Genomic DNA, 15,047 nt, shown 5'->3' on the forward strand with positions numbered 1-15,047 from the left:
ACTATTGCAGTAGTCGAGTCTGCTGAAGATAAAAGCATGGACACATTTTTCTAAGTCCTGTTGTGACATTAGTTTTTTAATCCTTGATATATTCTTCAGGTGGTAGTATGCAGACCTAATGACTTTTGTAATGTGACTGTTACAATTCAGGTCTGAATCCATCACTACACCCAGATGTCTTGCTTTGTGAGTTACTTTGTAGTCTGCCGACTGAAGCTCTGTGATTACTTTTAATCGGTCTTTCTTTGCTCCAAAAACAATGATCTCAGTTTTTTGTTTGTTCAATTGGAGAAAGTTCTGAGTCATCCAGTCAGTGATGTGCTCAATGTGCTCAGTGTTCTAATCAGAGAGTAGTCTCCTGGTGTGATTTTAAAATAAATCTGGGTGTCGTCTGCATAGATGTGATAGCTTAGATCGCTCTTTTTAATAATTTCAGCCAGAGGTAGCATATAAATATTAAAAAGCAAAGGTCCTAAGATGGATCCTTGAGGAACCCCGCAGGAAATATTTATCAGGGACAAAGTTTGTTCTGTCCTTCAAGTAGGAGCTAAACCAGTTTAGAGCTGTTGCTGAAACTCCCACCCAGTTTTCAAGACGGTCTAACAATATGTTGTGGTCAACAGTATCAAAGGCAGCGCTGAGATCTAATAATACTAACACTGATATTCTGCCACTGTCTGTTTTCAAATGGATGTCATTTAAGACCTTAACAAGTGAAGTCTCAGTGCTGTGGTCAGGTCTAAAGCCCGACTGAAACACATCAAAACCGTCAGTTAGAAACATGAAATGACTCAACTGTTGAAAAACAGCTTTTTCAATCAATTTGCTTAAAAAGGGAAGGTTTGATATTGGCCTGTAATTATTCATTATGGTTTTGTCGAGGTTATGCTTTTTTAGGAGCGGTTTAATTGTTGCAGTTTTCAGGGCCTGGAAATACACCTGATTTAAGAGACTTGTTTACTATGTGTAGTATATCTGAGGCCAAGCAATGAAAAACAGTTTTGAAAAATCCTATCGGGATGATGTCGAGGCTACAGGAGGAGGATTTCAGATGTTGGATAATGTCTTCCAGGTCTTTAGCATTTACGGAATTGTGTCATGGTGTCTGAATTGGCTTTAGGTGAACACAGGGACAAAACATTTGCTGTACCTGATGCAGAGGCACTGACTGCCAAGGCAAAATCATTGCAGGCCCTGGTGGATAGAAATTCTGAGGCTATCGACACTGGGGGGGTTTGTTCGTCGGTTGACGGTAGCAAACAAAGCACAAGAGTTGTTTTTATTTTTGGTAATGATGTCAGAGAAGAACGGTTGTCGTTGATTTAGTCCCCTTGTCCGCATTGATCTTGAATATGCATCTGTTAAGACAGAAATACAATTGCTATACTGGCCTCGCCGAAATCTCCTTTTCGGTTAACCAGCGAGATAAACACTTTCACACAGTAAAACTCAGGACCACGAGGTGATGTTTTGAAGCTTTACTAAGCAAGCAGTGTGAAACTGAAAGAATACAGAAACGACACCAATTGTAAATATCAACTACATGACATAACAATTACATATACTGTACATAGATGGATATCCAAGACGGCATGAAATTAGGTCAGTGCCAAAGCACAGATGCAATGTTTAGGCTATATTGCTTATACAGCAACTACAAAATGTCAGCTGGGATCACAATAATGCACTCAAAGTAAAGATATATAATGTAGAAACATAAAATCTTACAGGTAATGCCAAGGGCCTTGAACGATAGATGGCACAGGATAAACAGATATCACCTTAGCTGGAGCACACATGCTATTCTGAAATATCTCAAGCTAACTTCCTGTCAAATGGGAACTAAAAATAACTGCTTCATGCAGTACGTCACGTCAGAAAGTCACTAGAAGGAGTCACTATAACACATCAAATACTTGGCGGACCCAGTACACTTACATTTAGTGCTACAAACAATAGTTTTTATAATTACAAATTCTGTGGATGATAAAGCCATTAATTGTCTTTACACGTACACAGCTTGAAGTCAAAGGGCAATACTACTCTTAAATGTACTTTTCATTAACTGTTATGATCATTGTTGCAATGTGAGGTGCAGGTGAAAAAACTATACATGGAGAGAGGGTTTTCTTTCAAAAATAAACAGGCGTTTTATTTCTTAGCCTTCCACATCATTTTACAGAAACATAAACTTCATGCCTGGTGCTGCGTTCACCAGCAAGGAACAAACCAAAAAGCACATATAAGGAGTCCTTTGGAGGCGGGCTCCCCCTTTGAGCACTGGCACAAGATGGCTTCCAGGTCTGAACAAAGGACATGGGGGTTACTTTGTGATTGTGTGTTTTAAAGACTTAAATTCATTTAGATGCATTTTATGAATTTGTCTGAAAGCTGGTTTTATAACTTTAACTGAAATAAAGACAATTCTGAAGAAAAATAGACTGCCTTTCTTAACACCAAATAGTTACGCTATATGTTAGTGAGGGATTGTGTGCGCCTCCTCACAATCATATCTGTACATTTAGAGCATTGGTTTGAATAGAGCTCTGTTATATAAAGTCGTGACTTGGCATCACTATCACACTGGACAGTATCGCAGCAGGTCTGTAAAGAGGAGCAAGCGGTCACTTGAAGGTCATTTGAATGTGGGTAGCTGCGAGGGCCATCTTGAGAGTGTGTAACTGGGGCAGATGAGGTGCGTGTCAGCAGCAGAGTGAGCAGTGTAAAAGCATCGTAGTTAACAGAAAGAAGTATTAATGTGTTGGTTCACTGCAATAATACCAGGTTTCGGTGCCCATCCCGTTTCGGTGCATGAAATAGTTGCGTCTTCCTCGTCCTTGTCATCAGGTGCTGACACTCCCGCTAAGCCTCTACTTGGTGGTACAAGCTTCAGGGAAAGCTACATTGTTTTCAAAGTAGCAAAGCTAACGTAAAGCTACTGAATATGTTAACTAAGCCGGTAGCGTCGCTTCTCCCCAGCATTGCAAATCTTGCATAGTATTTGTTGTCTGTTGGGACATGGAGCTGCGCAGCTGGAGTTAGGAGAAAAAGAGAGGCCCGTCGGACGACCTAAATGTGGCAACATGGCGTTTCAATCAATCAATCAATCAATCAATGTTTATTCATATAGCCCAATATCACAAATGTTACATTTGTCTCAGTGGACTTCACAGTTTGTACAGAATATCAGTATGATAATACGACACCCTCTGTCCTTAGACCCTCTGTCCTTAGACCCTCTGTCCTCAGACCCTCTGTCCTTAGACCCTCTGTCCTTTCCGTCATGTTCATTGAGCTGAAATAAACATACCACCGATTGGCTAAGAGTGAGTTTGGGCTTTTAGGGAGGAGCTAAAGCACACCACTGCAAAGGAAAGGGGTACGCTGAATTTACAACCCAAGACAAAACGAGAGCGTAATGCGAAACAGAATGCAGCACAATAATCTTTTTATCTGGATTATATTGTTTTGTCAGGAGCACTTATCGTGTGTCAGAAATGTGCACAAACCTCTACTCTGTCGCTTAAGATGAAATGACTTAGAATAATTACACTTCAAGTCTTACCTCTGCAAGAACTCCAGGGCAGCTCCCAGTTCGGAGGGAAAACTAATGTTGAGGCTATATATATATTTATATATTTTTCTTTTTCTTGCAATTATACATTTTTTAAATGATTATTAACAGTATTTTTTTATGCATTTGACAGTGATATATGGCCATAACAAAAGTATTTTTTTGTGAAATTACAGAAAATGCAGCACATTTTGCCAACAGAAAATAATTTATTTTTACAGTTAGTTTTGTTAAATTTGCATTTAAATGGGACCCGTCTTGCAAAATGTGCTTTTGTATGTCTTTTATACATAAATATGTGTCCCCGGTGTGTCAGGAGACTCACGCAGTGTCAGAAAATGAAAGCCTTTCTCTTTTCCTCCGTACCCAAATCTTTTAAACACGGGGGTAAAACAAGCGGATACAGATTTGCTGCCGATATGACGCAAAATCGGCGGCGGACCCACAGAAAGTTGCTATCAGAAACAATGCCTGTCTTAGAAATAATCCTTGATGTGGTTTAGAACAGGATGGCGTTTTATCACAGCAGAATTTAACTTTATCGTGTGTAGAATTCTGAGCAGGCATTAGCGCCGCCTCCTCTTTTTTTCTTTCAAGCTAAGGACCCAAAATCAGCGTTTCTCTAACAGGACTGGAATAGAGGGATATGAGGGATTTCTAAAATGCATGACCTGTTTGTATTTTGAGCAAAACACATCAAAGACATGTTTTTATATATTTTTATATATCTGAGACCCATAATATATTCCTTAAAATGACACGATAGGTGCACTTTAAAAGCTGCTAAAAACAGATATTTAATGTATTCCATTTATACAGTTTTCTTTTGTTAAAATGACACATTTCAATAAACCGTTTATTCTTGTAATTTGAATAGGATTTCCTGTCATTATCAAATACATAAAACATTTTTGGGGGGAAAAACTATAAAAAACGTTTTTTTTTAACAGTGTAACTAATGTATGAGGCATGACTACAAAGGGTGGTCTGTTTGGTATTTTGGGCGAACACTTCAGAGACATGTTTTGTATAGATATAGACATTTTTTAAAACCAAAACAGTACTGAATTTTAAATAATCCTTTAGAGATGGTCATGTTCATCATTTTTGCAATCATCATTTGTTAATAAGATTAATTAATTATTTTATTTTTCTCTTGTTTCTCTGATTAGGACAATTCTGGAGAACTGGATCTGCGGAGGAAGGAGCTGCCATCCACACAGGACCCCCTGTGGTGCTGGAGAAATCAAAACAGCATCAGGGACATCATCCTCCCAAACCTCTGCTTCCTGCCGTCCAGCTGAACAGCAGCTCAGGAAGCTTCACAGAGAAACAGTGTGTTAACAGAGACTGAAGCACACAGAGAAACAGTGTGTTTAACAGAGACTGAAGCTTCAGAGAGAAACAGTGTGTTTAACAGAGACTGAAGCACACACAGAGAAACAGTGTGTTCAACAGAGACTGAAGCACACACAGAGAAACAGTGTGTTTAACAGAGACTGAAGCACACACAGAGAAACAGTGTGTTTAACAGAGACTGAAGCACACACAGAGAAACAGTGTGTTCAACAGAGACTGAAGCACACAGAGAGAAACAGTGTGTTTAACAGAGACTGAAGCACACACAGAGAAACAGTGTGTTTAACAGAGACTGAAGCACACACAGAGAAACAGTGTGTTTAACAGAGACTGAAGCACACACAGAGAAACAGTGTGTTTAACAGAGACTGAAGCACACACAGAGAAACAGTGTGTTTAACAGAGACTGAAGCACACACAGAGAAACAGTGTGTCTAACAGAGACTGAAGCACACACAGAGAAACAGTGTGTTTAACAGAGACTGAAGCACACACAGAGAAACAGTGTGTTTAACAGAGACTGAAGCACACACAGAGAAACAGTGTGTTTAACAGAGACTGAAGCACACACAGAGAAACAGTGTGTTTAACAGAGACTGAAGCACACACAGAGAAACAGTGTGTTCAACAGAGACTGAAGCACACACAGAGAAACAGTGTGTTTAACAGAGACTGAAGCACACACAGAGAAACAGTGTGTTTAACAGAGACTGAAGCACACACAGAGAAACAGTGTGTTTAACAGAGACTGAAGCACACACAGAGAAACAGTGTGTTTGACAGAAACTGAAGCACACACAGAGAAACAGTGTGTTCAACAGAGACTGAAGCACACAGAGAAACAGTGTGTTTAACAGAGACTGAAGCACACACAGAGAAACAGTGTGTTCAACAGAGACTGAAGCACACAGAGAAACAGTGTGTTTAACAGAGACTGAAGCACACAGAGAAACAGTGTGTTTAACAGAAACTGAAGCACACAGAGAAACAGTGTGTTTAACAGAGACTGAAGCACACACAGAGAAACAGTGTGTTCAACAGAGACTGAAGCACACAGAGAGAAACAGTGTGTTTAACAGAGACTGAAGCACACAGAGAGAAACAGTGTGTTCAACAGAGACTGAAGCACACAGAGAGAAACAGTGTGTTTAACAGAGACTGAAGCACACAGAGAAACAGTGTGTTCAACAGAGACTGAAGCACACACAGAGAAACAGTGTGTTCAACAGAGACTGAAGCACACAGAGAAACAGTGTGTTCAACAGAGACTGAAGCACACACAGAGAAACAGTGTGTTCAACAGAGACTGAAGCACACACAGAGAAACAGTGTGTTCAACAGAGACTGAAGCACACACAGAGAAACAGTGTGTCTAACAGAGACTGAAGCACACACAGAGAAACAGTGTGTTCAACAGAGACTGAAGCACACACAGAGAAACAGTGTGTTTAACAGAGACTGAAGCACACAGAGAAACAGTGTGTTCAACAGAGACTGAAGCACACAGAGAAACAGTGTGTTCAACAGAGACTGAAGCACACACAGAGAAACAGTGTGTTTAACAGAGACTGAAGCACACACAGAGAAACAGTGTGTTCAACAGAGACTGAAGCACACAGAGAAACAGTGTGTTCAACAGAGACTGAAGCACACAGAGAGAAACAGTGTGTTTAACAGAGACTGAAGCACACAGAGAAACAGTGTGTTTAACAGAGACTGAAGCACACAGAGAAACAGTGTGTTTAACAGAGACTGAAGCACACAGAGAAACAGTGTGTTCAACAGAGACTGAAGCACACAGAGAGAAACCGTGTGTTTAACAGAGACTGAAGCACACACAGAGAAACAGTGTGTTCAACAGAGACTGAAGCACACACAGAGAAACAGTGTGTTCAACAGAGACTGAAGCACACACAGAGAAACAGTGTGTTTAACAGAGACTGAAGCACACAGAGAAACAGTGTGTTCAACAGAGACTGAAGCACACACAGAGAAACAGTGTGTTCAACAGAGACTGAAGCACACACAGAGAAACAGTGTGTTTAACAGAGACTGAAGCACACAGAGAGAAACAGTGTGTTCAACAGAGACTGAAGCACACACAGAGAAACAGTGTGTTCAACAGAGACTGAAGCACACACAGAGAAACAGTGTGTTCAACAGAGACTGAAGCACACACAGAGAAACAGTGTGTTTAACAGAGACTGAAGCACACACAGAGAAACAGTGTGTTCAACAGAGACTGAAGCACACACAGAGAAACAGTGTGTTCAACAGAGACTGAAGCACACACAGAGAAACAGTGTGTTTAACAGAGACTGAAGCACACACTGAGAAACAGTGTGTTTAACAGAGACTGAAGCACACAGAGAAACAGTGTGTTCAACAGAGACTGAAGCACACACAGAGAAACAGTGTGTTCAACAGAGACTGAAGCACACACAGAGAAACAGTGTGTTTAACAGAGACTGAAGCACACACAGAGAAACAGTGTGTTCAACAGAAACTGAAGCACACAGAGAAACAGTGTTTTTAACAGAGACTGAAGCACACAGAGAAACAGTGTTTTTAACAGAGACTGAAGCACACACAGAGAAACAGTGTGTTCAACAGAGACTGAAGCACACACAGAGAAACAGTGTGTTTAACAGAGACTGAAGCACACACAGAGAAACAGTGTGTTCAACAGAAACTGAAGCACACAGAGAAACAGTGTTTTTAACAGAGACTGAAGCACACACAGAGAAACAGTGTGTTCAACAGAGACTGAAGCACACACAGAGAAACAGTGTGTTCAACAGAGACTGAAGCACACACAGAGAAACAGTGTGTTCAACAGAGACTGAAGCACACACAGAGAAACAGTGTGTTCAACAGAGACTGAAGCACACAGAGAAACAGTGTGTTCAACAGAGACTGAAGCACACAGAGAAACAGTGTGTTTAACAGAGACTGAAGCACACAGAGAAACAGTGTGTTTAACAGAGACTGAAGCACACACAGAGAAACAGTGTGTTCAACAGAGACTGAAGCACACAGAGAAACAGTGTGTTTAACAGAGACTGAAGCACACAGAGAAACAGTGTGTTTAACAGAGACTGAAGCACACAGAGAAACAGTGTGTTCAACAGAGACTGAAGCACACAGAGAAACAGTGTGTTTAACAGAGACTGAAGCACACACAGAGAAACAGTGTGTTTAACAGAGACTGAAGCACACACAGAGAAACAGTGTGTTTAACAGAGACTGAAGCACACAGAGAGAAACAGTGTGTTTAACAGAGACTGAAGCACACACAGAGAAACAGTGTGTTTAACAGAGACTGAAGCACACAGAGAAACAGTGTGTTCAACAGAGACTGAAGCACACACAGAGAAACAGTGTGTTTAACAGGAAGTGGTGATTTAGTAAACATGAGTGTTGTGCTGCTCTCGTTGGTGAAGCAGCGACTCACTGCAGCTGCTGAAGACATCTTTGTTCTGTTTGAAAGAACGATAGCAGAGTACGAGGAGGAACTGTCTCGTTCAAAACAGGAGAACGAGAGACACCGGAAACTACTGGACGCTGTTTTACAGCCTCAGCCTCAGATCCACAGAGCAGGTCTGTTTCTCTTTATTAACAAAAAAATCAAGGTTTACCTAGATTTAATTATGATCCAATACATCTGAAATATTATTCTACAATATTATTGCTGGAAGAAATACTGATAATTAATCGAAATTAAAACAAGAATATAAATTCATGTCACATTTCACCGATCAAACAAGGCCTACGTTTATTTATTTGGTTCATTTAATGAATTATTTCGTTTTTATTTTGGTAGGTTCCCTCCATAGTAAATTGGATAACCACAACCTTAAACATGTTCAGCTGTAAAATGCAATATATACATTGATCTAGAAACATCATTTGCTGTGTAAACGTATTCTATTAGTCCCCAAAAACATTTAAATGTAAATCAATAGGCGGTCGATATCTGTCTTAATAGAAATTCTGAATCTTTTCAAAAAAAGACAGAATTGGAGATTTTACGAACAATTTCACGTGTGTTTCCTGCAGACGTCCAGCAGCTGGTGGTGGATAAAGAAGAGGTTCCCCCTGAGCAGCAGGAGTGGAGCTCCAGTCTGGACCAGGAGGACCCAGAGCCCCCTCCACACATTAAAGAGGAACAGGAGGAACTCTGGAGCATTCAGGAGGAAGAGCAGCTTCAAGGGCTGGAGGAGGCTGATATCACCAAGTCCAGATTCACTCCTGACCCTGTGAAGAGTGAAGATGATGAAGAGAAACCTCAGTCCTCTCAGCTTCATCAAAGACAAACTGAACACATGGAAACAGAAGCTGATGGAGAGAACTGTGGAGGACCAGAACCAGCCAGGAACTCAGATCCAGAGAGACATTTACAACCAGAGACTGAGAACAAACCTGGAGACTCTTCTGAACCTGACACTGAAGACAGTGGAGATTGGAGGGAGACCAGAGAACTAGGTTCAAGCTCTCAGAGAAATAAACAAGACCCTGTCAGTGATTCAAGACGTAGTGCAGGAGAGAAAAAATTCTGCTGCTCCGTCTGTGAGAGAACCTTTGAACAGAGAGGACATTTACAGGACCACATTAGAATCCATACCAGCGAGAAACCATACAGCAACAGTATTTGTGACAAAAGATTCACCTGGAGTTATCAAGTCAAAAGCCATAGGTGTGTTGATCGTCAGTCCTCAGAGCTTCATCAAACTCAGACTGATGAGAACATAGACACAGAGCCTCTGGCCAGCAGCTCAGCTGAACACATGGAAACAGAAGCTGATGGAGAGGACTGTGGAGGACCAGAACCAGCCAGGAACTCAGATCCAGAGAGACATTTACAACCAGAGACTGAGGACAACCCTGGAGACTCTTCAGAGACTGAAGAAAGTGAAGTCGATGATTTTTGGAAACAGAGCAGTGAAGGCCTGTCAGATTTAAGCTCTTTGAAACATACATTTTCCTACAGTGGTGAAACATTTAACAGCAATCACCAGGGAGAGGAATTGTTTACGGAAGGTGGAAATCGAAGCCAGCATATGCCGAACCAGGAGGATCAAGAGCCCCCCCCACACATTAAAGAGGAACGGGAGGAACTCTGGATCAGTCAGGAGGAAGAGCAGCTTCAAGGGCTGGAGGAGGCTGATATCACCAAGTCCACATTCACTCCTGTCCCTGTGAAGAGTGAAGATGATGAAGAGAAACCTCAGTTCTCTCAGCTTCATCAAAGACAAACTGAACACCTGGAAACAGAAGCTGATGGAGAGAACTGTGGAGGACCAGAACCAGCCAGGAACTCAGATCCAGAGAGACATTTACAACCAGAGACTGAGGACAACCCTGGAGACTCTTCTGAACCTGACACTGAAAACAAGGCTGATTGGAAGGAGAACAGAGAACCAGGTTCAAACTCTCAGAGAAATAAACAACACCCTGTCAGTGATTCAAGACGTAGTGCAGGAGAGAAACCATTCAGCTGCTCAGTCTGTAAGAAATATTTTACACAGAGAGGAAATTTAAAGGGCCACATGAGAATCCACACAGGAGAGAAACCATTCAGCTGCTCAGTCTGTGAGAAAACCTTTGCCCTGAAATCACCTTTAAAACGACACATGAGAAACCACACAGGAGAGAAACCATACAGCTGCAGTGTTTGTGAGAAAAGATTTACACAGAGCTATCAGGTCAAAAGACATAAGTGTGTTGGTCGTCAGCCCTCACAGCTTCATCAAACTCAAACTGAGGAGAACAGAGAGGCAGAGCCTCCAGCCAGCAGCTCAGCTGAACACATGGAAACAGAAGCGGATGGAGAGGACTGTGGAGGACCAGAACCAGCCAGGAACTCAGATCAAGAGAGATATTTACAACCAGAGACTGAGGACAACCCTGGAGACTCCTCTAAACCTTATACTGAAAACAGTGAACACGATGATTTTTAGAAACAGCAGTGAAGCCCTGTCAGATTCAAGCTCTTTCAAACATGCCTTTTCCCACAGTGGTGAAACATTTAACAGCAATCACCAGGGGGAGGAATTGTTTACGTAAGGTCGAAATCAAAACCAACATATGCCCCCCCCACACACACACACACACACACACACACACACACACACACACACACACACACACACACACACACACACACACACACACACACACACATTAAAGAGGAACATGGGGAACACTGGATCAGTCAGGAGGGAGAGCAGCTTCAATGGCTGGAGGAGGCTGATATCATCAAGTTCACATTCAATGCTGTCCCTGTGAAGAGTGAAGATGATGAAGAGAAACCTCAGTCCTCTCAGCTTCATCAAAGACAAACTGAACACCTGGAAACAGAAGTTGATGGAGAGGACTGTGGAGGACCAGAACCAGCCAGGAGCTCAGATCCAGAGAGACATTTACAACCAGAGACTGAGGACAACCCTGGAGACTCTTCTGAACCTGGGACTGAAGACAGTGCTGATTGGAAGGAGACCAGGGAACCAGGTTCAAACTCTCAGAGAAATAAACAAGACCCTGTCAGTGATACAAGACTTTCTGTAAGAAAGCTTTTACACACGTGTACCGAACCGAAGGGCTATTCGGTACGGGTCCGTGTACCGTTACACCCCTAGTGTTAGAGTGTGGACAATTTCTTCAAATAAAACCATCTCACCCATTTGGACTGGGGTAACCTAAATGAATTCTGCGCTGTCCTCTCATGATTTAGGCTAAGATTGCACGGCTGCCACACTCACACTTAGGTAGGGCCTCATTACAGATACTAGAATCCTACGGGAATGCTGCAGCAAGATGTTGGAGATTTGCTACCAGTCTGATGTTGGAGATCTGCTACCAGTCTGTTGTTGGAGATCTTCTACCAGTCTGTTGTTGGAGATCTTCTACCGGTCTGTTGTTGGAGATCTGCTACCAGTCTGATGTTGGAGATCTGCTACCAGTCTGATGTTGGAGATCTGCTACCAGTCTGTTGTTGGAGATCTTCTACCAGTCTGTTGTTGGAGATCTTCTACCGGTCTGTTGTTGGAGATCTGCTACCAGCAAGATGTTGGAGATTTGCTACCAGTCTGATGTTGGAGATCTGCTACCAGTCTGTTGTTGGAGATCTTCTACCAGTCTGTTGTTGGAGATCTTCTACCGGTCTGATGTTGGAGATCTGCTACCAGTCTGATGTTGGAGATCTGCTACCGGTCTGTTGTTGGAGATCTGCTACCGGTCTGTTGTTGGAGATCTGCTACCGGTCTGTTGTTGGAGATCTGCTACCGGTCTGTTGTTGGAGATCTGCTACCGGTCTGTTGTTGGAGATCTTCTACCAGTCTGTTGTTGGAGATCTTCTACCAGTCTGTTGTTGCCAGTGCACTCTTATTTGATGTGGCTTCTCTTTGGATAACTGGACTTAAACTCAAAATGTGAAATATATATATTTTGTATGTACTGTATATCTTAATAGTCCAATATACATGGCATTAACATGCTCTTTACAAACAACATAATAATCATGCAACGAAAAGCCAGCAAGGCAATAACAACAAACAAACAAATAAATAAATAAAAGGATAGGGATATGTCTTCATGTTATTATAGTCTTGAAGATACATGTATCTGTTCCAGTCAAATGTCTTTGTTTTGAGTCCAATGTTCACACTTTCTGTTTAGTTACTTGTAATCTCAATTTATGAATCAATTGTTCCACCAAAAAGATTTTTTCCACGATTTTTCCACATTGGTTTTTCGTTGGTGCAGCTTCCTCACCCCAGATGTCCTAGTATTAGCTTTCTTACTGGATGTTAGCAGAATTTTGATCAACTATGTCACTTGCAATCATTTCCTCAGTGAATTTACATAAATAGAGCACCAAACTAGTTTTAGAAACCTTATACCCTATGATTTGACATATTTCCTCACATACCATTCCCCAAAACAAAATTACGTTTGTTTTCACTTGCTAACACATAATCTCACATGAAGCAAAATGTCTCATCTCACACTCAAAGAGCAAAACCTCAGCTCAAATCTCCAAAACTGTTAACACATTTTCAGCTCTGCACCAAATTTGCAATTCAAAAACCTCCCAACAATCTAAAATAAAAAGAGGTTTCAGTCTGTGACAGTCCAGATAGCAGTGTGTGATTGTCTCTTTGTTGGTGTAGAACGGACACTCGGAGGACACGGTGGGATTTATTTTCGACATCGCCCAGAGCCCCGTGGAGGATCCTCCACTGCAGGTCTCCATACAGGTTCACAGCCCTCCGGAACGTTAAGCCTCTGTTTCCACACCGTGTCTCTCATCTCACTTAGTTTCTGTTTGTTCAGGGCCAGAGTGCAGAGTCTATAAAAAACGTTTCCATTCTGCATTTGACTGTCTGATTGAGTTCTGGGTTTTAGTCCATCCTGATTGTAATGGCAACCCTTATTAGAGCGTATTTCTGGCTTATTCATTCAGGTCACATGGTAAACCATATTGTGTGTGTTACTCAGTTAGGTCACACAGAGTTAGAGAGACAATGGTCATTTTGAATTATCAATAGCTGTATTCATTTTAAGTGAGCTGATGCCGAGGTTATAGGAAGTGCGAGAGGCTACTCAGAGATAATACACTTAAGTCTTTGTTGGTTAATTACTCCTAAGGACGTCATGAGATGATGACTTTTCAACATATACAAGTATAGCTTTCAGAGAGAAAAACATGTGAAGGTCGTGTGGTTGGCTGCATGATAACATGTGTGTGTGTTCATTGCAGTGGCTATATATGCTGTATGATTGTTGCTACTGTTGGGGAGACATTTCCGCGATTGGTGGCTGTGGCAGGTGATGTTGTACTCCAGATTATAATTGTTGTTGTTTAATCTCAACCATGTTTGTGTTTTATGTATCTCTCTCTGTGTTAACATTAAGGTTGGTGAGCCATACATTGCACTAACACAGGGGTCGGCAACCCGCGGCCCTTTAAGCCCTCCGCTCTGACTCCCTTGAGCTTAGACAAAAATAAGAAGGAAATAAAATAAAAGTATTTGTAGGACTATTTATATTTTGTTGCATGGTTGAAAATGTTTCGTATCTTGTATTTTGAGGTGATACTGTGACACATAAATAAAAAACAAAACGGTTTTAATTAGGTCAACTAAAATATGCGTCACATCCTGCTACGGTCCCGCGCGAGCGCCTTTTCCTGCGGGTGAATAACCTGACCCCCGGCTCGATGAGCGAACTATGGATCAATCAAAGAAAAGTACCGGAGGAACACAGGATTGAATTCTGTGTGGACAGAGTTATCTGCTTTCACAGCAAACGATGCTGGTTTACCGGTATGTTTGATATGTAGAGAGAAGTTGTCAAAGGTGCTGCAGCCTTTACGTACCGAGGAACAACAAGGGAGAGGAAGACAGCTGACGATCTTCAGTCATAATTCAATGGGGTATGTCATTTATTTCAGAAAACACTTTTTGTTATATTCCATGGAATGCTCTTAACGTCCCGATAGCAATGAATACATTAAATGCTTTGACAATAAATACATACTAAAATTAATCTCTGGAAGCCGTAGCGCTGTAAAAAGCACGACCAATCATCTGAGCCGGCTAAAGTAACTGGATGGCCTCCCTGCCTGTCAGCCTTCCATCTGTGCACAAACTTATCTCGTGCCCTCATTGATGATGCGCGTTCGTGTGTGTTGGAGGAGGGGCTCTGTAAGAAAGTCTGAAGGAAGAGGCATATTTTTTCCGGTTGTGTATTTTCAAATTCTAGCGCACTCGAGCTGGTTTCTCCATTCTTACCTACCCTACCTTTAACTCTTTTTAGGGTGCAGCTATAGGTTTTATTTATTTCAAAGTGGGCCCATTTTAATAATATTTTTGTACCTTTTACCTTTACCAAATGTGCAGAGGACTCCCCAAGTGCTGTGTTTAATTTATTTTAAAGTAGGCCTGTGTATTATTTGTAATTCTCCTTATAGAGTTCTTTGTTTCTTATTAGAGGTTAACAGTTTTATATTGTAATAAATAGCCTAATAAATGCAAAAAAACTGTAGTTTTTGTCTGATATAACAATAAATACAAATGTATTAGCTATCAAGCTATGAAATATGTTTTGCGGC

General features: G+C 41.5%; 1 protein-coding gene across 1 annotated transcript; it reads left to right on the top strand.

Annotated features, from left to right (window-relative positions):
* The first annotated feature begins 8,103 nt into the window (after nucleotides 1–8,103).
* On the top strand, nucleotides 8,104–11,025 carry LOC307028949 (uncharacterized protein). The gene is made up of 2 exons (XM_079664367.1): nucleotides 8,104–8,533; nucleotides 8,993–11,025. The coding sequence occupies exons 1-2, from the start codon at nucleotides 8,347–8,349 to the stop codon at nucleotides 10,891–10,893; spliced, it is 2,088 nt and encodes a 695-aa protein (XP_079520493.1). The 5' UTR covers nucleotides 8,104–8,346; the 3' UTR covers nucleotides 10,894–11,025.
* The last annotated feature ends 4,022 nt before the right edge of the window (nucleotides 11,026–15,047 follow it).

Source organism: Notothenia rossii, assembly GCF_949606895.1.
Source record: "Notothenia rossii genome assembly, chromosome: 2".
Classification (NCBI taxonomy): domain Eukaryota; kingdom Metazoa; phylum Chordata; class Actinopteri; order Perciformes; family Nototheniidae; genus Notothenia; species Notothenia rossii.